This window comes from Erigeron canadensis, chromosome 8 (genome assembly GCF_010389155.1).
Source record: "Erigeron canadensis isolate Cc75 chromosome 8, C_canadensis_v1, whole genome shotgun sequence".
Lineage (NCBI taxonomy): Eukaryota > Viridiplantae > Streptophyta > Magnoliopsida > Asterales > Asteraceae > Erigeron > Erigeron canadensis.
The window spans coordinates 46,099,541-46,124,934 of NC_057768.1; the positions used below are offsets into that span (position 1 = coordinate 46,099,541).

General features: G+C 34.7%; 3 protein-coding genes across 4 annotated transcripts; 2 read left to right on the forward strand and 1 right to left on the reverse strand.

Moving 5' to 3' along the window:
- The first annotated feature begins 6,058 nt into the window (after positions 1-6,058).
- Positions 6,059-7,429, forward strand: LOC122578852 (acyl-CoA-binding protein). Its single transcript, XM_043750900.1, has 4 exons — positions 6,059-6,166; positions 6,807-6,924; positions 7,012-7,074; positions 7,165-7,429. The coding sequence occupies exons 1-4, from the start codon at positions 6,155-6,157 to the stop codon at positions 7,242-7,244; spliced, it is 273 nt and encodes a 90-aa protein (XP_043606835.1). The 5' UTR covers positions 6,059-6,154; the 3' UTR covers positions 7,245-7,429.
- Positions 7,430-8,228: 799 nt separating this feature from the next.
- LOC122580502 lies at positions 8,229-12,312 on the reverse strand. Of its 2 annotated transcripts, none has more exons than XM_043752780.1 (4): positions 11,457-12,312; positions 9,714-9,769; positions 9,444-9,636; positions 8,229-8,740 (listed from the first exon to the last, which is right to left on the reverse strand). In XM_043752780.1, the coding sequence occupies exons 1-4, from the start codon at positions 12,153-12,155 to the stop codon at positions 8,363-8,365; spliced, it is 1,326 nt and encodes a 441-aa protein (XP_043608715.1). In that variant the 5' UTR covers positions 12,156-12,312; the 3' UTR covers positions 8,229-8,362. The 2 variants fall into 2 exon arrangements, with proteins under 2 accessions (XP_043608715.1, XP_043608714.1); XM_043752779.1 differs by having other exon boundaries at positions 8,229-8,743; positions 11,457-12,305.
- Positions 12,313-15,694: 3,382 nt separating this feature from the next.
- On the forward strand, positions 15,695-25,268 carry LOC122578505 (formin-like protein 14). The gene is made up of 18 exons (XM_043750479.1): positions 15,695-15,885; positions 16,540-16,656; positions 16,772-17,475; positions 17,578-17,799; positions 17,874-19,558; positions 19,693-19,816; positions 20,162-20,233; positions 20,521-20,619; positions 21,318-21,359; positions 21,443-21,523; positions 21,616-21,666; positions 21,739-21,820; positions 21,928-22,022; positions 22,116-22,187; positions 22,279-22,395; positions 22,488-22,556; positions 22,629-22,695; positions 24,753-25,268. The coding sequence occupies exons 2-18, from the start codon at positions 16,584-16,586 to the stop codon at positions 24,974-24,976; spliced, it is 3,879 nt and encodes a 1,292-aa protein (XP_043606414.1). The 5' UTR covers positions 15,695-15,885; positions 16,540-16,583; the 3' UTR covers positions 24,977-25,268.
- The last annotated feature ends 126 nt before the right edge of the window (positions 25,269-25,394 follow it).

Below are 25,394 nucleotides of genomic sequence, written 5' to 3' on the forward strand. Positions count from 1 at the left end.
TTGTTAAATAAATTCATTAGTATATACTTGGGGATTTTAGCATCATCAAAGATCTCGATATCAATGGAATTTTGAAATAACTATTGTTTTTGCACTAAGCCCACCACTCCCACTTGCACTAATGGGAGACCAACAACTTCATTTAATGTTTTTTTAATTATTTTTGGTATTTCATTTATATATGTTCTTATGCACATAGAACTAGACTAATATTCGTGTGCTGCGGCAACAATGGTGGTAGCAGAAATTAATGGTTGTGGCGACGGATAGCGGTAGTGGTCGCAATTGGGATGGTTCAAATAAACCAAATAACCAGATCGTTGATAGGCCGAACCGGATAAAACCCAGTCATGGCAGTCCGGTCCATGGGTCTTGGTTTTCATAGAAACTGGCCCGTCCTTGGTCCCGGCCCGGGCTAACAGGTGTGAAAACCGAAAACCCCATAACCCGAGAAGATATATACATGCAAAGTTTCCTTATATGAAAGTCTGCTACCTTATTTATCGAAGTTCCCTACCCACGTTATCTATATGATTAATTGATAATATTACACACAAACAACATTAGCAGCCCCAAAACCTAAAGAATTGAAGTCTGCTTCTCATCGTTCGAAGTTCCCAATTAAGGTACACATTAATCCCTGGTATTTTTTATTTTCTCTTGCAACTATTTTGCTTAAGTTTGTTTCTTAAGAGCAGAGCCGTGAGAATTTAAGTATAACTTAACTCTATAATTGGGAGTCCCATAGCTAAAAGAAAGAGATGAACAACACTAAATCTTAAGTTTATACGTTTACAAAAATATACGATTAATTTCAATTCTCTGAAGCATGCTATCTATTATTTTTAGTCAAAACTTTTCTTCAGTTCTTTGAATTTATGGAACTCTAATGATAATTGATTATTACGAGTAATAAACAAAGACTACTATAATAGAAGTAACTGATTAATTATATGAAATCAATCCTAAACTCATAGTGGAAAGTATCTGTGTTAATATGATCAGATGGAGCCGGAGTACGTGAGAATGGATTCTGAACAACTTAGTCGGAAGAGAAGGAAGGTAGAAGAAGAAGAAGTTGATAGACTAAGCAGTTTGCCGGATGATCTTATCCATATATAAAATCCTCTCTTTTAATAGTTTCAAAGAAGCTGTTCGTACCAGTAAGTTGTCTTCCAGATGGAGATATATCTGGACTTCAGTATCCTGTCTTGAATTCTCAAGTAAGGATTTTCCTAACTTGGACGAATTCTCCAAACATGTTACACAGATTCTCTCCCGCCGAAATAAACAAACAGAAGTGTCCTCTCTCTATCTCGGCTATCATGGAAAAGCTGTACAACCATTCGTCAAAAGAACTTTGAACTATGCATTCTCTCACAATGTCCAACAACTTAATGTTTCATACAAGAGTCTGAGAGATAGCATTGAATTTCCCCTTGATCTTTTTGGTTCTCAATCTCTCAAACATCTCAGTTTTACAATAAACCGTTTTATGGCCATAACTATGTTAACTAATTTGGAACTTCCAGCCTTGACGACATTGTATCTCCAAGATGTCACTTTCGACCATACTGACAACTGTCTTGCTCTTTGCTCCAAGTGTCCAAACTTGAAGAATCTCACCTTAAATGGTTGCAGAACCAAGGAAGGGGATAATTTCAGTATTTGTCATCCTCAACTATCCAATCTCACACTTAAGGGTAATATATTGTATGAGAAGGTTGTTAATGTGGTTACACCTCAACTCGAGAATCTTGTTATTGAAGCAGATTCTCACAGGAATGATTCGGAGCCTGTGATTTCTGCACCCAACCTTGCCTCCTTGGTTTATAGTGGTGACAGTCCTTCGCACCTTTCCACTACAGACGGTTTCCAATTTCTCAAGGAGGCAGATGTTTATTTTGACGGTCTAAATGGTGATCGTGATGCTCATCAAATCATTTGTTTGTTTCAACAGCTTCATAATGTCAAGTTTCTTAAACTTAACTTGGAAATTGTTGAGGTATGTCGGTATCACTCCAAGCTTGATGTTTATATATCAAGTGCATCTTACAATGATCTTTGTCAAATATGCTTGTGTTTTATATCAAGTCCTTATAGGGGTAAAAAGACTGCGCATAGTTAATTGATGCTTGCTTGCTACTGATAAGTTTCACAAGTAAAAAATGAAGATAGGGATTATCATCTCATGGGATCTAAATTCAGTTTTGGGTAGCGTAATTATTATATAAGTTATATCGAACTAGACAAATCCCGCGTGATGCGGTGGTGGCGGCGGTATGAGTATGTGATTGATTTAAAAAGTGGTATAGTTATTTTAATTGTTGAGAGATGTATGTACGTTGTTAATAATTACATTAAGAATATTGTAGGTATCTTAGGTTAAGTTGTTAAATTAGTGAACAAAAGAAAAGGTATTCTCGAGTTATCAACTACTTAGTTGATAAAATTGGAAGGAACAAATGTTTTATAATATATTAAAGATAGAGATAGATTGAAAGTTTAGAAAAATGAGACATGTGAATGACCAAACTACTCTTAATGAATTGAATCACCACCAACCCTTAATATTAAATTACATCATATATCTCTGATATTATAAAATATCTCTATTATCCCCTTTAAATCAAACACCTTTAAAACAATTACTTACATCATTTGACACCGCCACCAGCAGCACCATCCGTCACCACCATCAAAATACCGCATTGCGTGGATACCATACTAGTATGCCTGTATATAGACAAACATCCTTTGTTTACTTGTATAGTTAGTCTACACCGGCAAAATCCTTTTTCCGCGTAACTTTAATTTCCAAACCCTTTTTCAAAAACAATACAACCCTTTTTCAAAAACAATACAACACTCGATCACACATATTCTCATATGTGAGTGTGTGCGTATATGTATGGATATACATACTAATGAAGATTGCATTAACCTTGTATGCATAATATTACTCGATCATAGTAATGCTCTTTTAAACCACTGGGTTAAACCCCAGTGGCCACCGTGTTGCCATTTGCGTGGCCTGCCTCCCCTCGGGGCACATGTTTGAATCCCGCCAAACGCATGGCTGTGGAAAATAGTATTTGGCTATTAACCTTGACGATGTCCTAACACTGGGGTTATGCGGGTGCCAAAAGGCACATGGGATCAGACGGTTCCTATCAATTTACCGTTTTTTTACTAATGTTCTTTTATAAAACTTTCTGCAGTTTCTTTCTCCACGTGTGGAACTAATCTCACATCACCCTTCTCCGTTTATTAACTTGAATAGCTTGACTATTTTTCCAAAGAAAGTATCGTGGGGTGTTCCAAAAGAGACGGTAATTGTGTCTAATGAAGTCGAACGCTATCTACAAGATGGTTCTCCTGGGGCCACTTTCTTGATGACCTTACCTGAGGTATTCACACCTGAATTACATACATCGTGCTTAGCTTGGTGCATTAGACTTGAAATCTAGGAATTCATATTATATATGGTTATATATAAAATGATCAGGAAGGTGTTCTTTTTTTATTATGCATCAGGAGATAAAAGCAAAAGAGCATATGGAGCAATTACAGGCTCTTCTAGGGGAAGCTAAAGCTAGTCTCGAGACTAGCAGGACAGATATGGTGCGAGTAAAAAAAGATCCATTATTATCAATGGATGAGATAACAAACATTTATAAACAAGACGGGACGTCGCAACAATTCAGGGAAATCATGGCCCGGATAGAGAGTTGTTGGGAAGATCTTAGTGTGCATGTTGAGCAAAGGAAAAAAAAGATGCTTCCCATTTCCAAGTTGCAGCAGATTCAAACACTACTAATGAAGCTGCCTCCTAAAAAGAGGGCCTTATATCAACCCTCTTTTTCCAGTCTTTGTGCAGAGACCAACTTTGTGATTAACAAAGTCGCACACGGTATGAAGATGCGATGTGATGCTATCAAAATGCAGTCGACTTATAAAAAAGCAAGAAAAAGAAAATGCAGTCGACCATTAGCAAGCTTCAAGTTCATAAACTACCTGTATACTCACAAGTGATAACTACAGTATAATCAAAATGCCAACTGTCGGTGTCGCCGTAATATTTTCTTTTGATTTCAGATCCCAAAGTTGTTTCGTACCCTATGCAATAGTTGAAGATATGTTTTGTTTTTCAGCCGCCATTACTATAATTATGCCAAACTAAGATATATGCTCAAATGAATTGTGTTTGATTTTTTGATACCTCTAAGTTTGATCATATTTGCCTAGCAGAAACTGAATTGGGAATGGGGAATGTATGTTGCATGGAAAGTGATCCATATTTGTACCACAAAGTGATTTATTTATCACACTATACAACTTTTATAACATATAAATTAAAACACGTGTGTGGTAGATATATTAATTGTAGTACGAATATCACTCCCCATTTTTCATTATCTTTGATTAAATTTGGAGAGTTTAAATAATTTGGAATTCGGTATAATATTAGTTGTAGAAGTACTACCATTATTAATGCACTACAAATCATATTGCATTTGTTCACATTTTTAGGTGAATGTGAACAAATTAAAAATTTTGCCACGCTTTTTAGTGTGCATAAATATATTGAATTAAAAATGTGTGGAAATTTCTCCACACTAAACAGTGCGTAGAAATAAAAGTTCACACTTTTTAGTGTGAACTTTCATAATTATTTTGTCACACTCCATTTGTCCACGGTAAGTAAAAAAGTTACCGTGAACAAATAAGGTGTGACAAAATAACTATGAAAGTTCACACTAAAAAATGTGAACTTTTATTTATACACACTTTTTAGTGTGGATAAATTTCCATATACTTTTAATTTAATATATTTCTACACACTAAAAAGCGTGACAAAATTTTTAATTTGTTCACACTCACATAAAAGTGTGAACAAATGCAATATTGTTTGTAGTGATGGATGAGACAACCAACGTTGTTCATAAACAAGCAGGCGGGAAGAAGTCGCAAAATTTCAGGAAACCATCCGTACGTTTGGAGTTGATAGAGCTTGAAAGACTACTCATGAAGCTGCCTCCTAAAAAGAGGGCTTTATATCAACCTATCTTTTTCCAGTATTTGTGCACAGAGCAAAAGTTGTGATGAACAAAATAGCATCGATCTGGTATGAAGATGCATGCGATGTGATGCTGCGGCAATTAATGCAGTCGATTTATTATTAGAAAACTCTAACTTCTTAGATATAACCATGAAACATGTTTTGATATTTCTGCAAAACCGGCCATTATATTAGCCATATGCATTGCTAACCTACTGCTGTAAGGATTAACAAAAGCATATATTGATTCTACCTAGCTACAATTTGTCATTTCTATGTGATAGTTAGTCAAGCACCGCATTGAAGATATATAATAGTGCATATTGTTTTTTTATATCAAATATCTTGATAGAATGTAAGATAACGATTTATATTATTTTTTTAAATAAAGGTCGATCATTTGCTCGCAATAGGGGATTTAGCTTATGTTGTTTTAACTGGATCTGAGCTACAGAGTCCCTTCACCCTCAATACCTAGTAGGAAGAGAAACTCTCAACTAAACCGCCTGAAGACACGACATTTAATTGAGATAAAACTCTTATCCCTCGGACTCAAGCCTACTTCAATAAAGAACTTTTATTCGTAAAGTTCCTTAAAATGTCTTTCTCATGTTTCAAACTCAAGATCTTTAACACGCACGTTAAACTGATGTTTAATCACTGAAGTATAATTGGAAGTACAAATAACGATTTATTTAGTTACCTCTCAAATGATACGCCAATAATAAGGACATTATACACCCATTTTTAATTGTATTTTGAGATGCAAAGTTTGCATTTAAATAAGCAATAACGCAAAGGGACATGTCAAAGTTATTCGGCGAGATGGGCAACGAACCAACCACGTGTGTTGCGCCACATGCACGCAATTATAACCCCCAGAATATGCTTCTTTGGAGAACTATAAGGGTTATAATTGTAAAGTTTGTAAAACATGAGGGGCATGTTCCTTCTTGAAGTCTCCGCCGGGAACAAAAAATAGATGACCTTGTTGGGCTGCTATAAATAGCGTAAACACAAAATTACACACACACACAGTGTGACACTAATATCCATTACTCATTAGCCACTAACAAATTATTAGTCAAAAATATGGGTTTGAAGGTATTGCTCTCTCTCCTAGTACTATAATTTTTGTCAATTTTATTCTCATTGATCCATTCCGTATCTAGTATTAGCAGAAATCCTCAATTTTTGATCAATATTAGTTATTATCTATATTCTATATTTATAAGCAGATCTGATCACCGTGAATAAAATTTTTACTGTGAAATTAGGGAGGGATTATTATAAGATTTTTAGAAGTTGTCATTAATAAAAACGATGCACAATCCCAACATGGATTTTTTTGAAAGTTTATTCTTACTTTTTACTTAATAGATAATACTGGATCATGATCATCATTTATGTACTATTATGTGACTTTATGAAAGTAGTGGTATAACTTTATTTCACCTGTATTTTTTGACCCGATTACAACTGGTGGATGGGTCAAAAAAGTGACAAGTACTGTATTTTTTGCCACGTCACTCAAGTATGGGTAAAAGGTAAAAATTAGGTTTTAACCGGTCAAATAAGGATGTAAACTTGTATTTACCAAATAATAAAAATATAAAAAACTTGAGATTCTTAGGTAGACTTTTTTAAAAGGCTTATTGTTAATTTATTGACAATTTTGAAGTATAACTATTATTCAATGGTCTCTATATTGTAAACTGTCATTAATGGCTAGTATATTATACAGGAGGAATTTGAAGAGTATGCCGAGAAAGCCAAGACTCTCCCCGAGAGCACCACCAACGAGAACAAGCTCGTCCTGTACGGATTGTACAAGCAAGCCACTGTTGGACCGGTGGACACAAGTATGTAAATGGCTACTGTAAAGTATGTTTCTGTATATGTTAACGTTATGAAAATTATCTGACGTGTTTATTTTGATGTATTTCCAGGCCGTCCGGGCATTTTTAACATGAGAGACAGGGCTAAATGGGATGCTTGGAAGGCTGTTGAAGGTATACTTTCTGCAAGCTTCTATACTACAATCGTTTTTATTTTCAAAACTTTTATACTGATTGATGTTATCGGTTTTGAATGTTTGGCAGCAAAAACCAAGGATGAAGCAATGAGCGACTACATCACCAAGGTGAAACAATTGCTCGAAGAAGCTACTGCCTCAGCCTGATGAGTGCAGTAGTAATATGTATGCTAATAAACGTTGTTGATGAATGGTTTATGTTTACATTTTGTTGGTGATTTCTATTATGTTATGGGATTCTTCCTAAGTATACTAGTTCCAGTTATGGAAATGGTATGTTAATTACTACTACTAAATATGAAATTGTTGGATTTTTGTCCAGCTTTCTTTTATGCACATCTGTTTAGTTACTTCCTGTGGGGTGTAGGTTCCTTGGGACTAACTCCGACTTAGATTAGACTCTCAAAACCAGAAACTTTAAAAATTGAGAAACCGAACCAAACTTGGTTTCCCAGTAGTACTGAGTCAGTTTGGTTGAGATGTGACTTGAATGCAAAGCAGTATCACAATGGCGAGTCCATGAACTCGCCATGAACATGAATCGGAATGGCCATATAACTAATTCCTGAATTTGGTCCATCACCCGTGTATACATGTCAAATCACCTGTAGGGTGTAGGTTCCTTGGGACTAACTCCAACTCAGATTAGACTCTCAAAACCAGAAACTTTAAAATTTGAGAAACCGAACCAAACTTGGTTTCCCAGTAGTACCGAGTCAGTTTGGTTGAGATGTGACTTGAATGCAAAGCAGTATCACAATGGCGAGTCCATGAACTCGCCATGAACATGAATCGGAATGGCCATATAACTAATTCCTGAATTTGGTCCATCACCCGTGTATACATGTCAAATCAGTAACAAATTATTCACGAATATAAATTGCAGATGATCATATACACTTTCAACTTTCAAAAACAGAAAATAACGTTTTATATATGATTAACGCCTCTATTTATAGTTTAAACTTATGCAATAAACCGTTTACTACTTTTTACAGATAACACAAAAGTCCAAATGAATATGCATACATTTTTTTAACCAAACCATACTAATCGACTTGAACAAAAAAGATCAATGTTTTCTTACCTAAGTCAATATTACAGCCTGCATAATTTACATAGCATCAGCAGTCAGAACAAAATAACCCGATGCACATTTGCATAGAAAAAGGAGGTCAGCAATCGAGATTTAGAGGCCAAGAAAACATGTACAGATTGAGCCATTAATCAATCAGTTCAGATTAGTCAAAAAGAAAAAAGAAAAACTAAACTTTAAATCTTTCCTGTTGAACAAAAGGATATCTTGGAGATATATAATACTCGTTTACTCGCGAAGCACCATCTCTAGCCAAAATCCCTTCAACGTCTCCAATGATTCTTGCTAACCATATTTCCAAGTTTCTCTGAATATCCCTGAAATTGTTTCTTATGGAGTTCAATGAGAGTCTGGTAGTTAATCGTGCACGGCCTTCTAACGGATCGTTCCCATGATTAAAACCTGTCCCTGTTTCTGTTTGCAAAGACAGCAATTTCTGCCCAGTTTCTGAAGCACGCTGCTGAAGCCGCAGTGCTTCCAGCAAAAACTCAGTTTGTCTCTGTGTTCGGAACTCTAAACCCGCATTTGGTTCACAAGGATCATTCTCCTGCTGTAATATTAAGCAACGGGTTATTACTATGTGTACTTACCTATATATCTAATCTACATATGAAAGAACTTAATGCAAAACCGGTTGACCATAACTTAAACTGTAAGATACTATGTGATACAAAATCTATCTCAATCAGAGTATCACCCATTTTCTCGTTAGCAGAGGTGGCAAATTTGACCCATTTATATGTGAATGGGTCAATGCATATATATTATACTTCTGACTAGTTCTAAAAAATGCTAAAAAGGGAGTAAAGCAAGATCACCTGAAGTGCCTTTTCAATGCTTAAAACATCTTAAATCATTATTTTATTTAACAGTTAGCTTTAAACTAATATAGTTTCTGTAAATTTACTTGATAGAATTATTTATATAAAGAGAACATTAAAAAACTTGGACAACTTTTTTGGTCACATGGCCGGGCCTATTTTGACCCGCACCAAAATCCACCTTTTTGACCTGGTACCCAACCAGCATGACTCACCCATTTTGGTGCCTGAACTCATCATTAACTATCACCCCGTCTGTTAATAACATCGATTTTTTGACCACCAATTTTTTTAATTTGTCATCAAAGAGGAGCATTTTAGATATTTGTCTAATCATGTGTTGTAATGTAATTAGGGATTGAGGGCGTTTTACACAAACGTACAATGTATGCAACCTATACATAGCAAGAAAATAGAGTGAGTGGATACCATTCTTCTACAAAGATCATCAATTTTTCCAGCAAGAGCTTGATATCTTTTTGCCTGTTTTTTCATTAACGATGGCACTTTTGACAAATCATTTGCACCGATATTTTCCAAGTTCTGAAGCTCCTGTTCGAGTAGTTTTAGTTTTGCAGAAACCCCAGATGAATCACCATCTACCTTCCAAGGTGACTCTCTCCTAATAAAGATAGTGTATTAGTTCTGATGTATTGATATACGCACCCTTTCAAAATCATACGGGCCTAAAGAGATTACCTCGTTACATAATGCTTGAAGTCATGAACTGGTTCCACAGATCCATATTGTACACCCTGAAAAATTTAAGTTCAAAAATTCAACCATCTAACCCTTGCAAAAATTTACTTCACTGCATTTTATACAACAGTATGTCTGTGAAGCTCAACAACATATATACCAGGATATATCATAGGTTCATTTACTTAACTGGCTGTGGTTAAAACTATTACGAAAAACACACGAGCATCTGATGAGCATGTTGATTGACTTCACACATCATCCAACAAAAATTTTTTACCTCAAGCACAAAATTTTAGGAGTGTATGAAACCTTTGGAGCATAATAGGTTTGACTTTCAAAGTCAAAAGGGATCAAAAAGAGTGTCTGGGAGATTAAATTAGACACAATAAAGCCATACAAAGGGACAGCACCTCTGGCCTTTAGTGTAATAAAAAAATGCCTTGCCTCTTTCAACATGCATGTATATTTTGTCTTCACAAGTGTTCAATTTCAGATTAAAATAACAACCCTTATGAGGCCACGCACTCATGCCTGTCTTACTTTGGGAGAGATTAATCAGTGGCGGAACCAGAATCGGAAGTGACCCGTAGCACAACTTTTTTTCCACTAGCCTTGTATCGCCATAAAGTAATGATAACAACGATAACGACTAAATTGTTACGATATTTTTGTAACAGATTTTTGACATTTTTTTTTAATGATTTTAAGTATTTTTGACACTTTTAGTAGCTTTTCTTTATAATTTAGTTGTAAAGATACATCTTTATAAGTTTTATTGATAAAAAATGTTTCAAAAGTTTAAAGTTGGTTACATGACCGGTATCCCATATCTATTTGACCCGTAGCACCAATAAAAAATACATCTTTTTTCAAAAAAATTGAACTACGTAAATTTACCGGACCCGTGGCCCGGGCTACCCCTATAAACAATGTAGTTCCTCCCCTGAGCTTAATCCCGTTCGAGTTTGTGTGGTGGTGGGTCGAGCCACACGGAGTCAGACACCACGATGACCCAAAAAATTTTCAATTTCAAATACCTTCGCCGGTCACTATAGAGTTTAGAGTTACTGTTAACAGGCTGTTTGTAATTAATCTAACATCGAAAATGCTAACTAGAGTAAGACCCTCAACCTACAACAAAGATATTAAAAGAAAAAAAGACTTCCAATTAATTTGTCTCAAGATTTGAGTTTTGCTCTTAAAAGTCAATAATGAAATGTTTCCATTGATGATGAAGTGGTCCAACATTCATTCAAAGTGCCAAAACTACAATTGATGAAATCAACCACCACCACCAAACAGAAAAGTGGTTTTTATTCATCATCCTAAACTCACAAATATCCTATGTTCTTATCTATAATGTTGTGTTTGATAGTTATGTCTATATACACACACAAAATGCCAACCTGTGTTTGACAATGACCACCAAGATTATGGGTGGATTCTTAAACATATACATAATATGATAATTATTGAATAAACCTTAACCCCCATTAACTAACACAATATATTCTAACTATCATTTAAAATTCAACAATTTAAAAAACAAACCACTGAGTGAGTGTTTGGCTTAGCTTATTTGGAAGCTTATAGACTTATTTGCCAAGTTTTTCATGGCTTAATTTCAGGTTTACAGGCTTATCGTAATTATTAGTTGCATATAATAAACTTATAAATCATAAAGATTGGCATTCTTAAAGAAAACAAAAATTTTTAAAAAAGGTATGAACAGAACCGAACCTGCCAAAGATTTGATCTTTCAGCCAAGAATTTTGAAACCCCGGAATTTGAAATCTCGGAAGGATTAAGCATAGCATACCCATCATAAATTGACCCAATATCATCCACATTATGCATCCCTCTTTCCATATAACAATCACCCACAACACCATTACTATTCCCATAATTACCATTATACTTACCATCATTATTATTACTCCCATAATTACTATCATACTTACCATGTTTAAAACCATGATTAACCCCCTCAACAACATCATCATCATCATCATCATCATCAACTCTATTAGTCATAAAATTCAACAACTCATCTCTTTCACTAACTTCCCTTTTCAAGTCATCAACTTTAATTTCTAGATCTTCAATTTTAGCTCTTAAATTAGCAATCTCTTCAACATTTTCATCAATTTGTCTAAGCAATCTTTTCTCTTCTTGCTGCCATCCATGTCTATGACTTGCAAAGATCTCAACAACTCTTGCATTTGCTTTCGAATCCTCTTTTCTTCTTGAAAACAGCTGCTCTAGCTGTTCTTCAGCTTGTAACACCTTTTTTGACAATAATTCATTGTGGGTCTGTAAAGATTGGATCAAAGATTGTGACTTTTTTGGTATAAATCCTATAAAGATTGCAAAACTTATACCCAAGTATGAACAAAGTAGTTCTTGGTAGTGTTCTTGGTTCTTTTCTTGTGTATCCATTGCGGAAAACAATCAAGAAAATGAGAAGAAAATAATATATCTAAATATAAATAAATAAAAAAAAGGTTGTTGGGTTTTGTGAATTGGGGGTTATTGGTATTTGTTCATGAGAGAAGCAGAAAAATCCATCGAGTGTTTTTTGTTTTGTAATGAAAGTGTGTGGCAGGCTTTTGTGGTGTGTTGGCTTTTTGGGTGGGATCTTGAGAAAGTAGATGTTAGAAATTAAAGTAAAAAGTCTTTTATACAATGTTGTTATTGATTGGTGTGTACAATTATTTATACTGTATTTTTGTATCATGAAACAAGTATGTTTTATGTTGTAAAAAGTTATAACGAGTTGTCTGATCATTTTTACCACTATTTAAATATTTTTATACGCACGATTTACGACTATTTAAATAAACGGTTTAAAGAGATGATAATGTCTCGTTTATTTTGTAAATAAAATAGAAACAAAACAATCTTAAATACATAAATGAAATCATGTGATATCAAAATGATGTTAAAGTTAATATTTAAAATACGCAAGATAATAATTGAACTTAAGTTTAGATTTATTAAAAAGACAATGACATGAGGACTACATCTAGACTCAAACAATATCAAACACAAATGAACATGACTAATATAATAATTCTAATTAATTAGGTTGGTTCGGGATATAAATGAGGTTTTATGAGGTTGGAATAGGTTTGGAATTGTCTTAAATACTATTATTTGAGTTTTTTTTTTTATTTTGAAAGAACTATTGTTTTAGTTAATATATATAAATATAAATTAGAGCATCCAAAATGACAATAAGTCATTAAAAGTTTTTCTATTTTGTCACTTCACAGATCGACTAACTTTAACTTATAAAAAAGTATTCCTTTCAATGGAAAAGTCTTTTTAAAGCTTTTTTTGTTTAAATTAACATCTATCTTATACAATGTAAAAAAAGCGTTTAGTAAATAGGTTGAGATTTCTCAACCTACTGATTGAATAACCATTTGCACTCAATAGTATCAACCTTCTATAAAAGCTTTTTTTCCTTAAAATAAGTTATTCACTTTTTCCCATTGGAGATACCCTTACATTAGAATCATCGCATGACTAATCAAGTAACATGGTACCTACATAATTCGACAACAATGTTAACGTCGGTTTGGTCTTGATAACGACCGTGACGATAGTGGAGACTATTGGTGATGGTGTCGACGAGTGACATGGGTTGATGTAAATATAGTTGATATAAAAACAATAGTTGAGCTATTTTAAAAGATAAAAATTTAAAGTGTAAATTAGTATAAAGAAATTTTATGATGTAAATTAATTTATTATGGATAAATTTGGCAATTACTTATAAGTTTAAAAGGTTTCATTAAAGATGATGAAATCATTTCTAATATCCTACTCCTATAATTTTTTTTATTACTCCTTTCTTTCCATTTTAGTTGTCCAATGTTTACTTTTAAATTCATTTTCCTTTCATTTTGACCGTAAATATTTTTGTTTGCAGTAAAGAAAGTTATATCATTGAAAAGTTCGTTTAAAAATCAAATTTATTTATATATTTTATATCAAGTGTTATAAAATATAAACAAAAATATTTACGGTCAAAGTAGAAGCAAACAAACTTTGAAAGTCAACAGTGGACAATTAAAATGGGACAGAAGGAGTACTAGATTGGTGTCCGCGCAATGCAGAGACATTGAGACAGTGACCGTGTGATTATTAACGTAAAAGTAATTTCATTACGGTCGACGATGTGATAAATTTTTTCGGTAGGATGTGAAATGGGGGAGGAAGGGGGCGAATTGTGAATTAGGGTTTTTTTCTATTTGTTTCTGCATGAGGGAGAAATATATGTTGAATATTTTTAAGGGTATGTTAGTCATAGTCTATGAAATGGAAATAAATATATATTCAGATGAAGAGTAAATTAGACTTATCAGATTCTTAAATTTAAGCGAGAGAGGGTTCAATTTTTTTTTAAAGAAGTATAAATTTCTAAAATAGAGAAAGATGTTAGTAATTCTATAAGGTATCATAGATAACTAACTAACTAGTATTGTCAATATTGCATCAAAACCTCTTTCAACTACTCTGCAACACTAATGTTTTAAAAGATCTCTAATACCAACCATTAGTTTAGACTCATTTATGTTTTATTAAATAAACTCCTGTGTGTTAGAATAAAAATAATTTAAAGTAAAAATTCAAACAACTTTTCATCCATTATTTTCAATGACGAGTCATACCTAATGGTTTTGACTTGTCATTTGTTAGATAAAAGCTAAAGATGAGAGGATAACAAACCATTTTGAAGACTTATATAACATGAGTTGTGTTTTAAAAATTCACAATATATTTTATTTTAACATAATTATACTAACCAAATTTAATATAAATTAAAAACATAACATATTATAACATAACAATAATGTTAAATGTAGAAAAAAATAAAATTGAACTTTTTAACATAATATTATTATATCTTTCTATCTCTTGCGTGACTATTGCACACATGGTATGTTGTCATGTTCAACCTTTTAATGTATCTTTGCTAAAATATCGAAACACATTCGAAACACATCACGCGAGTATATACCTAGCTAATAATTATTTTATCATCAAATGCATGTACTCCTTCATTTCAGATGTTTAGTCCAAAATATAGATAGTTTAAATGATACGGGCATTTAAAAAAATTATTGAAATGGGTGTAATGTTGTATATTATGAAAGTTAGTTGGCATAGAAGGAAAGCAATTGTAATTTTAAGATTATTTGTAAAGAAATTGAACACAAAAGAGGTAAATACGTTTTGAGAAACCAATATATTTAATGACGGGTTGTTTGTTTGTAATGGAAATGAATAATTAGCGAATCTGAGTACTCTTGAAACATATTGTAAATTTATGATGCTTGAAATTGTCAATTTTTTAAGCATGGTATGGATTTTTTTAGTGTAAAGATGAGTTGGTGCTAATAATATCGGTAAAATCGACAAAATCAACTAAACAACTAACAAAACCCTTACAATGGTCTTAATACTTGATTAATATACTTGATCATTGTAAATTTTCTCTATGACCATCTCTTTTTTTTTTTAACGTTCGTGTCATGGGACGGCTAGCCGTTACATCCATACGGGCAGATAGTCACTAGCGACCAATCCACGAAGCCAGAGACCACATAGGAGGGAAAACCCACAAATTTAACCTGCTCAGACTCGAACCTTGGTCTCACAGCATGCAAGCATCATTACAGAACTTCAGAATGTCGCTGGTGTTTTAACCCATTGGCCTATGATCATCTCCTAACGCTAAAACTTAAGGATGTTAGTATTATGTTAGGAATACACTAACTCAATACATTGAATTACTTTTACCATTAACTTTCACACTGTAATTTTAATTTGATGATGATATGATCAATACATTAATTTTATTTTTGTGAATAACGGGTAAGATCTTGGTAAAGAAAGAAAGTAGCGTAAGCACTACTTGTAAGTAGGGAACAAAATTAATAAGAAAAAGAAGATAATTTCAAAATCTGGAAAAGAGGGGAAAACACCTCCAAGTCTCCAACTCCCTCATTCTCAATTTCAAAATTATATTAGTAGTATTATTATTCATCATCGGAAGATACATTTCCTGCAACTCTCCACCGACTTTTCCCCCCTTTTCATCGCTGCCGCAGCAGCATCATCTGCCACTGTTTCCGGTCATCTTTGTTGAAACCACAAGGTTACTTACTTTCTTTCTTTCTTTTTTTTAAAAAAATATCCCCAATTTAATTTAGATCCAACACTTGCTAATTTGTTGTTTTCATCCAGGTCATTATAATATATTTGATTTATTAGTTGCCATGAAATTAGATTACTTGCTGATTAATAAGGCAGACATTACCCAACTGTTGTTGTTCTAAGTATGTATCTGCTTATATATATATATAGATATGTAAATTAAATAACTTTTGTGATTGCGAATTTCAAAAAAGGTAATTCAAATTTCCGAAACATTTTGAATTATAAGCTCAACTTTAGTCGCTAAAAATTACACCGAGTTTTAGAAAAACCTAACGTTATCAATAAAGCTCCTGTTCTTGTAGTTAAATTCAACTTATAATCGGTCTATTTCTTTGTCATCATGCTTTGTTCCCGTAATAAGGAAAATTGTGTATTGATGTTACGTTTCTATGAAATTTGTCCAAACAATGTGCTTATAAGTAGAAATACTAATGTGATGGTGCACATTTTTTGTCAATACGAAAGAGTGGCATTTGGTATTTCATGTTTACATTTCGGTTGTTATGCTAGCTAAAGATGTACTAGATGTAAATAGATGACGTTACTTTACTTACTTATCAGTGATTATTAATGTTTTTTTTATTCGTTTCAGAGTTTAGCTCGTACAGGCACAGCAGTTAATTTGTTTGACGAGTTATGTCTCTTCTCAGTAGATTCTTTTATAGAAGACCGCCAGATGGCTTGCTTGAGCTTGTAGATAGAATTTATGGTATTTTACAGTTCATCAGTTATTTTCGGCATTTTGATAGTAAGATTTCTTTATGCGCTTGCAAATGATTTTTTATGTTTGCTAATTACTTGCTTCATATCTGGTATCTCTGCAGTTTTTGATTCTTGCTTTTCAACGGAGGTTATACCCGAGGGACTGTACCAACTTTATCTGCACGAAATTAGTAACGAATTACATGAAGAATTTCCCGAGTCATCCTTTCTGGCTTTTAATTTTCGAGATGGTGAAAGGAGGAGCCAGTTTTCCAAAATCTTATGTGAATATGATATCACTGTCATGGACTATCCAAAACAATATGAGGGCTGTCCCCTTCTACCATTATCTCTTGTTCATCATTTTCTCCGTCTTAGTGAGAGTTGGCTTGCCCTTAATAATAATCAAAATGTGATTCTGCTTCATTGTGAGAGAGGTGGTTGGCCTATTTTAGCATTTCTTTTAGCCAGCATTTTGATTTACAAAAAAATTCATACCGGTGAGCGTAAAACTCTCGAAATTGTTTATCGGGAGGCTCCTAAAGGTCTATCTCAACTATTGTCACCTTTAAACCCGTATCCGTCACAGCTCCGTTACCTGCAGTATATATCAAGGAGAAGTTTATCTGAGGAGTGGCCTCCCCCTGAAAGACCATTATCTTTGGATTGCCTAATTCTTCGTGCTATTCCAAATTTTGATAATAAAAATGGGTGCAGACCAGTTATTCGAATATATGGCAGAAGTCTTACGAGTAAAGATGGCCTTTTGACGGAAACATTATATTCCACACCTAGGAGAGGTAGAAATATTCGGCATTACCGGCAGGTAAGACGTAAATTCTACCTTTTTCAGTTATATATCCACTTTCAGTTTTTTTTATTATGTTTGTAATTGGCTGATGAATAAATGTGATGTGATGTCATGCAGAAGCAAAGTGATGTGATCAAGATTGATATTCAGTGTTTGGTAGAAGGTGATGTTGTACTAGAGTGTCTACATTTAGAAGCTGATTCGGAAAGAGAAGTTATGATGTTTCGTATAATGTTCAACACTGCCTTTATTAGATCTAATATTTTGATGCTTAACTGTGACAATTTGGACACACTTTGGGACTCAAAGGCACGGTTTCCAAAAGGTTTTCGAGCTGAGGTGAATATCTGTATTTAGAAAATGAATATCTTTATGTATAGAATGTCGAGCTTATAATATTCTGCATTTATCAGGTTCTTTTTGGAGATGTTGATAACGTTTTAACACCCAAAGCTCCAACCACAATGTTGAATGGAGAAGACAAAGGTGGATTGCCTATTGAAGCTTTTAACAAAGTTCAAGAACTATTCAATGGGATTGAATGGGCTGATGGTGGTGACGATACTGCATTATGGCTAGTCAAACAGCTGTCAAATCTGAATGACGCAAAAGAGTTATCAATGCTTCGGAATAAATTGAGTACATATTCATCACCTTTTGATTCGGAGGATGAAAATAATGCTTCCAGTGTTGCTGATAGTTTAGATTTTTTGGATTCTGAGAGGAGTAATGATCATACTCCGTCTGCTGTGAACTATTTTGATGAATCTTCATACCAAAATTCTTTCTCGGATGGAACACCTGATCTCAAGTCATTGGAGGATCCATTGCAACATAAACTATCAGATATCATTGACTCAAGTGTTTCATCTTCTGGAAGTGGTAATGCATGTAACGCAAATGATACTTCATCTCCAAATCAAGTTTCATCTGCTGATAGCAAATCCGTTGAACCAATACCCCCTGTTTTAGATTCTTCTAGAGATGCCCCTGAAGCAGTGGCACCTCCTCCCCCGCCGCCGCCACCACCACCACCGCTGCCACCGTCTTTTTTAATTGGTTTAGGCGGAGGCTCTGCATTATCTCATCCTTCACCAAATCTTTCAAGTAATATACCACCACCACCTCCACCTCCCCCGCCATTTGTAAGAGGTTCAGCTGGAAAAGATGCTCCTCCCCCTCCCCCACCGCCGCCACCTCCTCCTTCCTTGACCCCTATCTTCTCAAAGAGCCCCCCGCCGCCACCTCCACCTCCACCGCCGCCCTCATTCAGTTCTATATCTAGTTTTGCAAAGAGTCCACCACCCCCACCCCCACCTCCACCAGTATACTCCAAAGCCCCTCTGCCACCTCCACCTCCACCTGCTTCTAAAGGGCCGCCACCGCCTCCACTCCCACCTTTACCTATTTCTTCCAAAGGCCCTCCACCACCACCACCTCCCCCTCTACCCGTTTCTTCTAAAGGCCCACCGCCTCCTCTACCCTTTTCCTCTAAAGGCCCTCCACCACCACCGCCACCACCACCTCCACCAGTTACCAGCAGTAGTGTTTTGAGTACTAAAGACAGTGCTACCTCAGGACCTCCACCACCTCCTCCACCTCCTGGAGCTCCACGTCAAGGAACAATGTCTCCAGTAATCAAGCCACCTGGTGCACCTCCACCTCCACCTCCACCACCGGGTCGCAATGGTGCAGGTCCACCTCCTCCACCTCCACCACCGGGTCGCAATGGTGTAGGTGCACCTCCTCCACCTCCACCACCGGGTCGCAATGGTGCAGGTGCACCACCCCCGCCTCCACCTCCAGGCCGTGCAGGTGTACCAGGTCCACCTCCACCACCGGGTCGCGGTGCTGGATCAGGTCCGCCACCACCTCCACCTCCTGGAACAAAGGGCTCTAACGGGCTGCAGCAATCTACTTCATCCAGTGGACGATTACGTTCCTCTGGTTCTCTGGGTAGTGGAAAAGGTAAAGTTGGCTCGGGTTCTTCAATTCCTCCCAAAAAAACCTCTTTGAAGCCCCTGCACTGGGTAAAAGTTACGAGAGCAATGCAAGGGAGTTTATGGGCCGATAATCAAAAACAAGAAGACCAGTCAAGGTAATTAGTAATATCAATGATAGTAACTAGAAGTCTAGAACTAGTTTATTTTCTGGTAACGCTTGCAGCATTGTGTATAGTATAATTCCATGCATCATCTTGTTAAAACAGTCACCTGAAAAAAATCTTTGCAGGGCTCCTGAAATTGATATATCAGAGCTTGAGAGTCTATTTTCTGCAGCTTCTGTTTCTGACAATGCCAGCAAAGGTGGAGCTCGACGAGGTTCAAAAATTAATAAACCTGAAAAAGTTCAATTGGTTAGTGGATTTACTTCTACTTTAACTTTGTCTTTGTAGATCGTTTGCCCTTTTAATCTTCATGCTCTAGCTAGAGTTACCTGAAAAGTATGTGGGTGGAAATACTATAATATTCTTTATCTACAAATTGATCCTGTTGTCTATCTGCTATAGTAGTTTATCTATGTGCCTCTTGGAAAGTACATCTTTATGATTTATTTTTTCCAAGGTGGTTTTTACCCTGGAATCAGGGTCAGGGAAGCGAAGAAAAAGAATGTGTGGTTTATCATTTGCCCATTGTTAAGTTGTAAAAACTTTAATTAAAACTTGTTAGTGGCTACTTATTTTCTTAAAAATGATTTTCAGGTTGATTTGCGTAGAGCATATAATTGCGAAATCATGCTTACAAAGATTAAGATTCCTCTGCCGGATATGCTTGTAAGTTTATTTTTCCCTGTCACTGATTTAGTAAAGTTTGCTACTTATTATCCGATAAAATACAATAGAGTATCGAGTTTCTCTTCGGATAAAAGTACAGTAGGACTTTCAAAAACCAATTGATTATGTATGCTGTTATAACTATTATCCATTTAACAGTGAACCCAAATGAAAGTAATAGTAGTTGGTTCTCCATATGCACTCTTACTTTACGTTAGGCAGTTACACTTCTACCTCTATGTTTAAAAGTAGTATTCTAGCACTAAGAAGTTCAAGCTCTATCTTAGAACGCTATTCTTGCATTGGATGCTACTGCTTTGGATATTGATCAAGTTGAGAATCTTATCAAGTTTTGTCCAACTAAAGAAGAAATGGAGACATTAAAGGTACTTCACTTCAACCATTTAACCATTCTCTTGGGCTTTTTTCCTCCTATTTATTAAAGGTACATGCAAATGCGTAATTGTGCCATAAGTTAAGTACTTAAGTTCAGTGAAGATCATAATTATATATTTATTAGAAATAGGACATGTGATATCTATTTAGGCATACTTGGCTCACATTACCAAGAAATTGTTTAACCACCTACAAGGTGGCCTAGTGGACAACATCCTGGACCTCTTGAGAAAAGGTCCAGGTTTGAATTCCGCTAGGTACAACGTTGGAGATGGCCAGGGAAAGGTTTAGAAACTGCCACGAGATACCCCTGTTAGGCTTTGTACATCTGATTAAATAGAAGACTCATCTTCCCGGGGTAACCTGAATGAGGAAAACCTCTTCCATTTATTATCAGGGAACTGTTTAACCTTGCTTCAGAAATATATTGATACTTTTTAGGCAATATAATGGGGTTTATAGAAGTCAATACTTATTATTGTGTTTAGTAGTTTTTCAGAATGATAATTAAGTGTAATTAATATCAAATCTCTATTATGAAACAAATGGGTTCATAAAAGGAAATCAGTAATAGTTTCAAGAACGCCAAGTTGCATATACTTTTTGCTTTGATACCCTAAAGTATCTTATAAGATGCCTTCACTTGTAGATTGTCCTAATATTATATTATCTGTTTTTGTCATCTCAGAACTATACAGGAAATAAGGAAATGCTCGGAAAGTGTGAACTGGTATTTTATGCTCTTAGAATATCAAGTAGTTCAGAAAGCTATTGTTATATATGTAACACATATTGTGCTTTATGGTCTTCTAGTTTTTTATGGAGCTAATGAAGGTTCCCCGGGTTGAGTCAAAACTTCGAGTATTTGCTTTCACAATCACTTTTACCAGTCAAGTAAATATCCTTACTATATTCTTTTACCATTTTTCTGAACATTATATTTTTTTTCTTTGGCTGTTTACACTTCTATTTTTTAAAATATTCAGGTTAGTGATTTAAGACGAAACCTGAGTGCAATCAATGATGCTACTAAAGAGGTAATTTTTAGTCAATATCTGAGAATATGAAATGCTTCTTTCACAATTCTAATAATTATCTGTAATATTTAGGTAAAAGAAAGTGCAAAGTTGCGCCAAATAATGCAGACAATTCTCACACTGGGCAATGCATTAAACCAAGGCACTGCTCGAGGTACTGTTAAAGTTAATAGCTGAGAATTTGCTTGTGTTGGGAGCTTTTTAAACCTTGTGGTTCGACCTGAAAGTTTTATACGAAGACATGCATAATATGTTTTGCAGGATCTGCCATAGGATTTAAATTGGACAGCCTTCTTAAACTGTCTGATACACGTGCGAGGAACAACAAGATGACCCTAATGCATTATTTATGCAAGGTAGAAACATAGCTGAGCTGTATATTACGATGATAGTTCATACAGAAACATATTTAATTTGGTTACTCTTGTCATTAATTGCATCTTCATCAGCTTCTTGCGGAGAAGATGCCGGAGTTGCTAGATTTTGACAAGGATCTGGTTCATTTGGAGGCTGCTTCCAAGGTATGTCAATATGTTAAACTATGAGTTTTCGGATAATTTGTCAGGCCACTTTTCTCTCTCTCTCTAAAATGGTATTAAACTAAATGAATAGATACAATTAAAGACACTGGCTGAAGAAATGCAAGCAGTGAGTAAAGGTCTTGAAAAGGTTGAACAGGAACTCACAGCTTCTGAGAATGATGGTGCTGTATCTGCTGGCTTTCAAAAGGCGAGTTTCTTGATGCAATACGAATTTGTAATATAGGCAAACAGGTGGCATAGTACTCCTGATTGATATTCTTGTAAAATCCACCTTTTCAGGCATTGAAGGGTTTTCTTGATACCGCTGAAGCTGAAGTCCGGACACTTATCTCCTTGTATACTGAAGTGGTAAGTCATTTACCAATCCCTATCATTCTGCATAAAGTGTCGATCTCAACTCATTACAAGTATGGTTTGCAGGGAAGAAATGCAGATTCACTCTCACAGTATTTTGGAGAGGATCCTGTTCGTTGTCCCTTTGAGCAAGGTTTGATCTAGTTCATGTTACTCATCGTTAAGAATGTTACATATATTATATCTTGCAGAATCATCACAAGTAGTTGGAGTTGCACTTTTAACCTATGTACTTTTGGGTTGATAATAATATTGGTCAAGTGACTCATATGGGTAATTGTAACCGTTCTTGGCTAAAAGTAAAACAGAGTGAAAGCTACCGAAAGTATAAATTTAACCAATACAATCTCCCAAGTTCAACAAAAAAATATGATTTCCAATTTTATTGGAATATTATAGCTTTTGTAATCAAATTACACATGTTAGTTCACTGTAAAAAATGAACAATACTTGTTTAGGTCAGTCTGACCCCGTTTCAACTTGTACTAAAAACATACCTGTTTTGACTCGTTACTGCAACCTCTCCCCACCTAACATGAACATAATCCCACCTTATGTTATGTCCAGCTTGTTTTCAACCCCTTCGATAAATATAGAAAATGGAGATTAAATAACCATATTTTCGTCTCCTTGAGTTGTAAAGAACTTTATTGACATGTAATCAAAAATCGTTAATTACATTTTGAATTCTTCTTTCATTATAACATAAACCTGTATTTGATTGGCATGTAAACAAATATCATGGAACTCAAAAACTAAAAAAACATTCATGTCAGGTTCAGCTTTGAACATTGTTTGGGAGATTCTAATACTTTTGGCAAAAGCATTATTTATGTTTGGAAATGCTTAAACATCGAAGTTTGGAATTATTTTGATATATATAATGGACCTTTATTTTGAGAACCCATTTTTTTGTAAGGTCCTTGAGAACTCTTAAATTATGTATTGGATCACATGTTTTTTTTGTTCATTCACATGTGAAACGTTATAAAAATATATGTTGCAGAATAAAGTTTTTTTTCAAAACCTTGTATATACCCATTTGTTAACATGTGAACGAAAACGTGAACATATTCATTCACAAGTTAACAAAAGGCTATTTTAAAGGTTTTTTAAAAAAGTTTTTTCTCCAACATACTTTTTTATATCATTTCACATGTGAATGAACAAAAAAAACATGTGATCCAATACATAACTTGAGAGTTCTCATGGTTCTTAAGGAAAGTCTATATATATATATATGGGAATATATATATATATATATATTCCCATATATATATATATATAGGGTGACAATCAAATGAGAATGAAATTAAAATGAGAACAAATGAGAACACTTAAAAACTACATTTTGATGCATTAAAAGTCCATAAAACTAACATAGTGCTTAACTAATTATCATTATTTAAGTGTTTAACAACACATTGATTCGTCAAAATCGAAAAAATCTTGTTTTTTTTTGATGCATCGTATTGATGAATATGCATCCAAGATGGATGCACAAAAAAAACGTGATTTTTTAGATTTTGACGGATCAATGTGTTGTTAAACACTTAAATAATGATAATTAGTTAAGCACTATGTTAGTTTTATGGACTTTTAATGCATCAAAATGTAGTTTTTAAGTGTTCTCACCGTTCTTATTTTAAACTTGTTCTCACCGGAGTGTTACCCTATATATATATATATATATATGGAAAAAGTGAATATAAGGCTGTCGAGCACCTAAGCTTAGATGTGGAACCCCTCACATACAAATTTTTTAATATTTCTTGATTAATTAATAAATGCTTGGGCCCTCATGAATTTTATGGAGAAAAAAACAATATGTGAGTGTTCCACACCTAAGCTTAGCTTAGGTGTCGGACAACCTTATATTCCCTTTTCCTTATATATGTGTGTGTGTGTGTGTATGTATAGTTTTGTTATGTTGCTACTGAATTTGAAGAAAGATTCTATATGTTTGCTTCAGTATAATAAAATTTGTTATGCTCATATTGTGTCTGCTCAATGATATTATTAAAGAAATCTGACTAATTGAAGAAGGGAGAAATGTGAAGCGAGGCCAATTGGGCACAAATGGAGGAGTTCTATTGATCTGTTCCAGAAAGATGCCCATCTGACTCACAGTATCAATCAGTTCTGTTTCATTGTTTGTAACTAATCTCATTCTTTCTTGTGTTTGTGCAGTAACACAAATTTTGGCAGTTTTTGCTAAGATGTTTAAGAAAGCACGGGACGAAAATGAACAGCAAGCAGACGCCGAGAAGAAAAGATTAGAGAAAGAAGCCCTTAAAGAACACGCGTCAGCCAAAAAGGAGGGAGTTGAGGCTGATTCCAAGAAAGACCTCAAAAACATGATCCGTGATACATCCCTTTCTATAAAGAAACGAGACGCGGATCTTAAAAGTTAGGACAATCAGAAAGAGTAGTCTCTTCTTGCATGCTTTTGATATCATACGAGCTTATAATGTCCAGAAGACCCTCCCTAATATTGGTGAAGTGGTCCATGTTTATGTGGAGTCAACTATCTTCTTCCTCACATATGTATAGAGATGCTATAGTGACCTAGGCTACATACATGATTTGTTCATGTTTCATGCCGGTCGATTTTTTTTTTCTTTCTTTTTGTATCAAATATTAAGTCAATCAAATTTATTCTTTTTCTCTCCCAATATACGAATGATAGTTACTTTTAAATTTTAATATTGATCAAAGCGCAAATGATATGAGCTATATCAGTCCTTGATAGAACCTGCCGTATGAAACTATGAATCTTCATGATAAAAGTGAAGATGTTAACGTACATTTGTATGATACTGGTGTAACGCA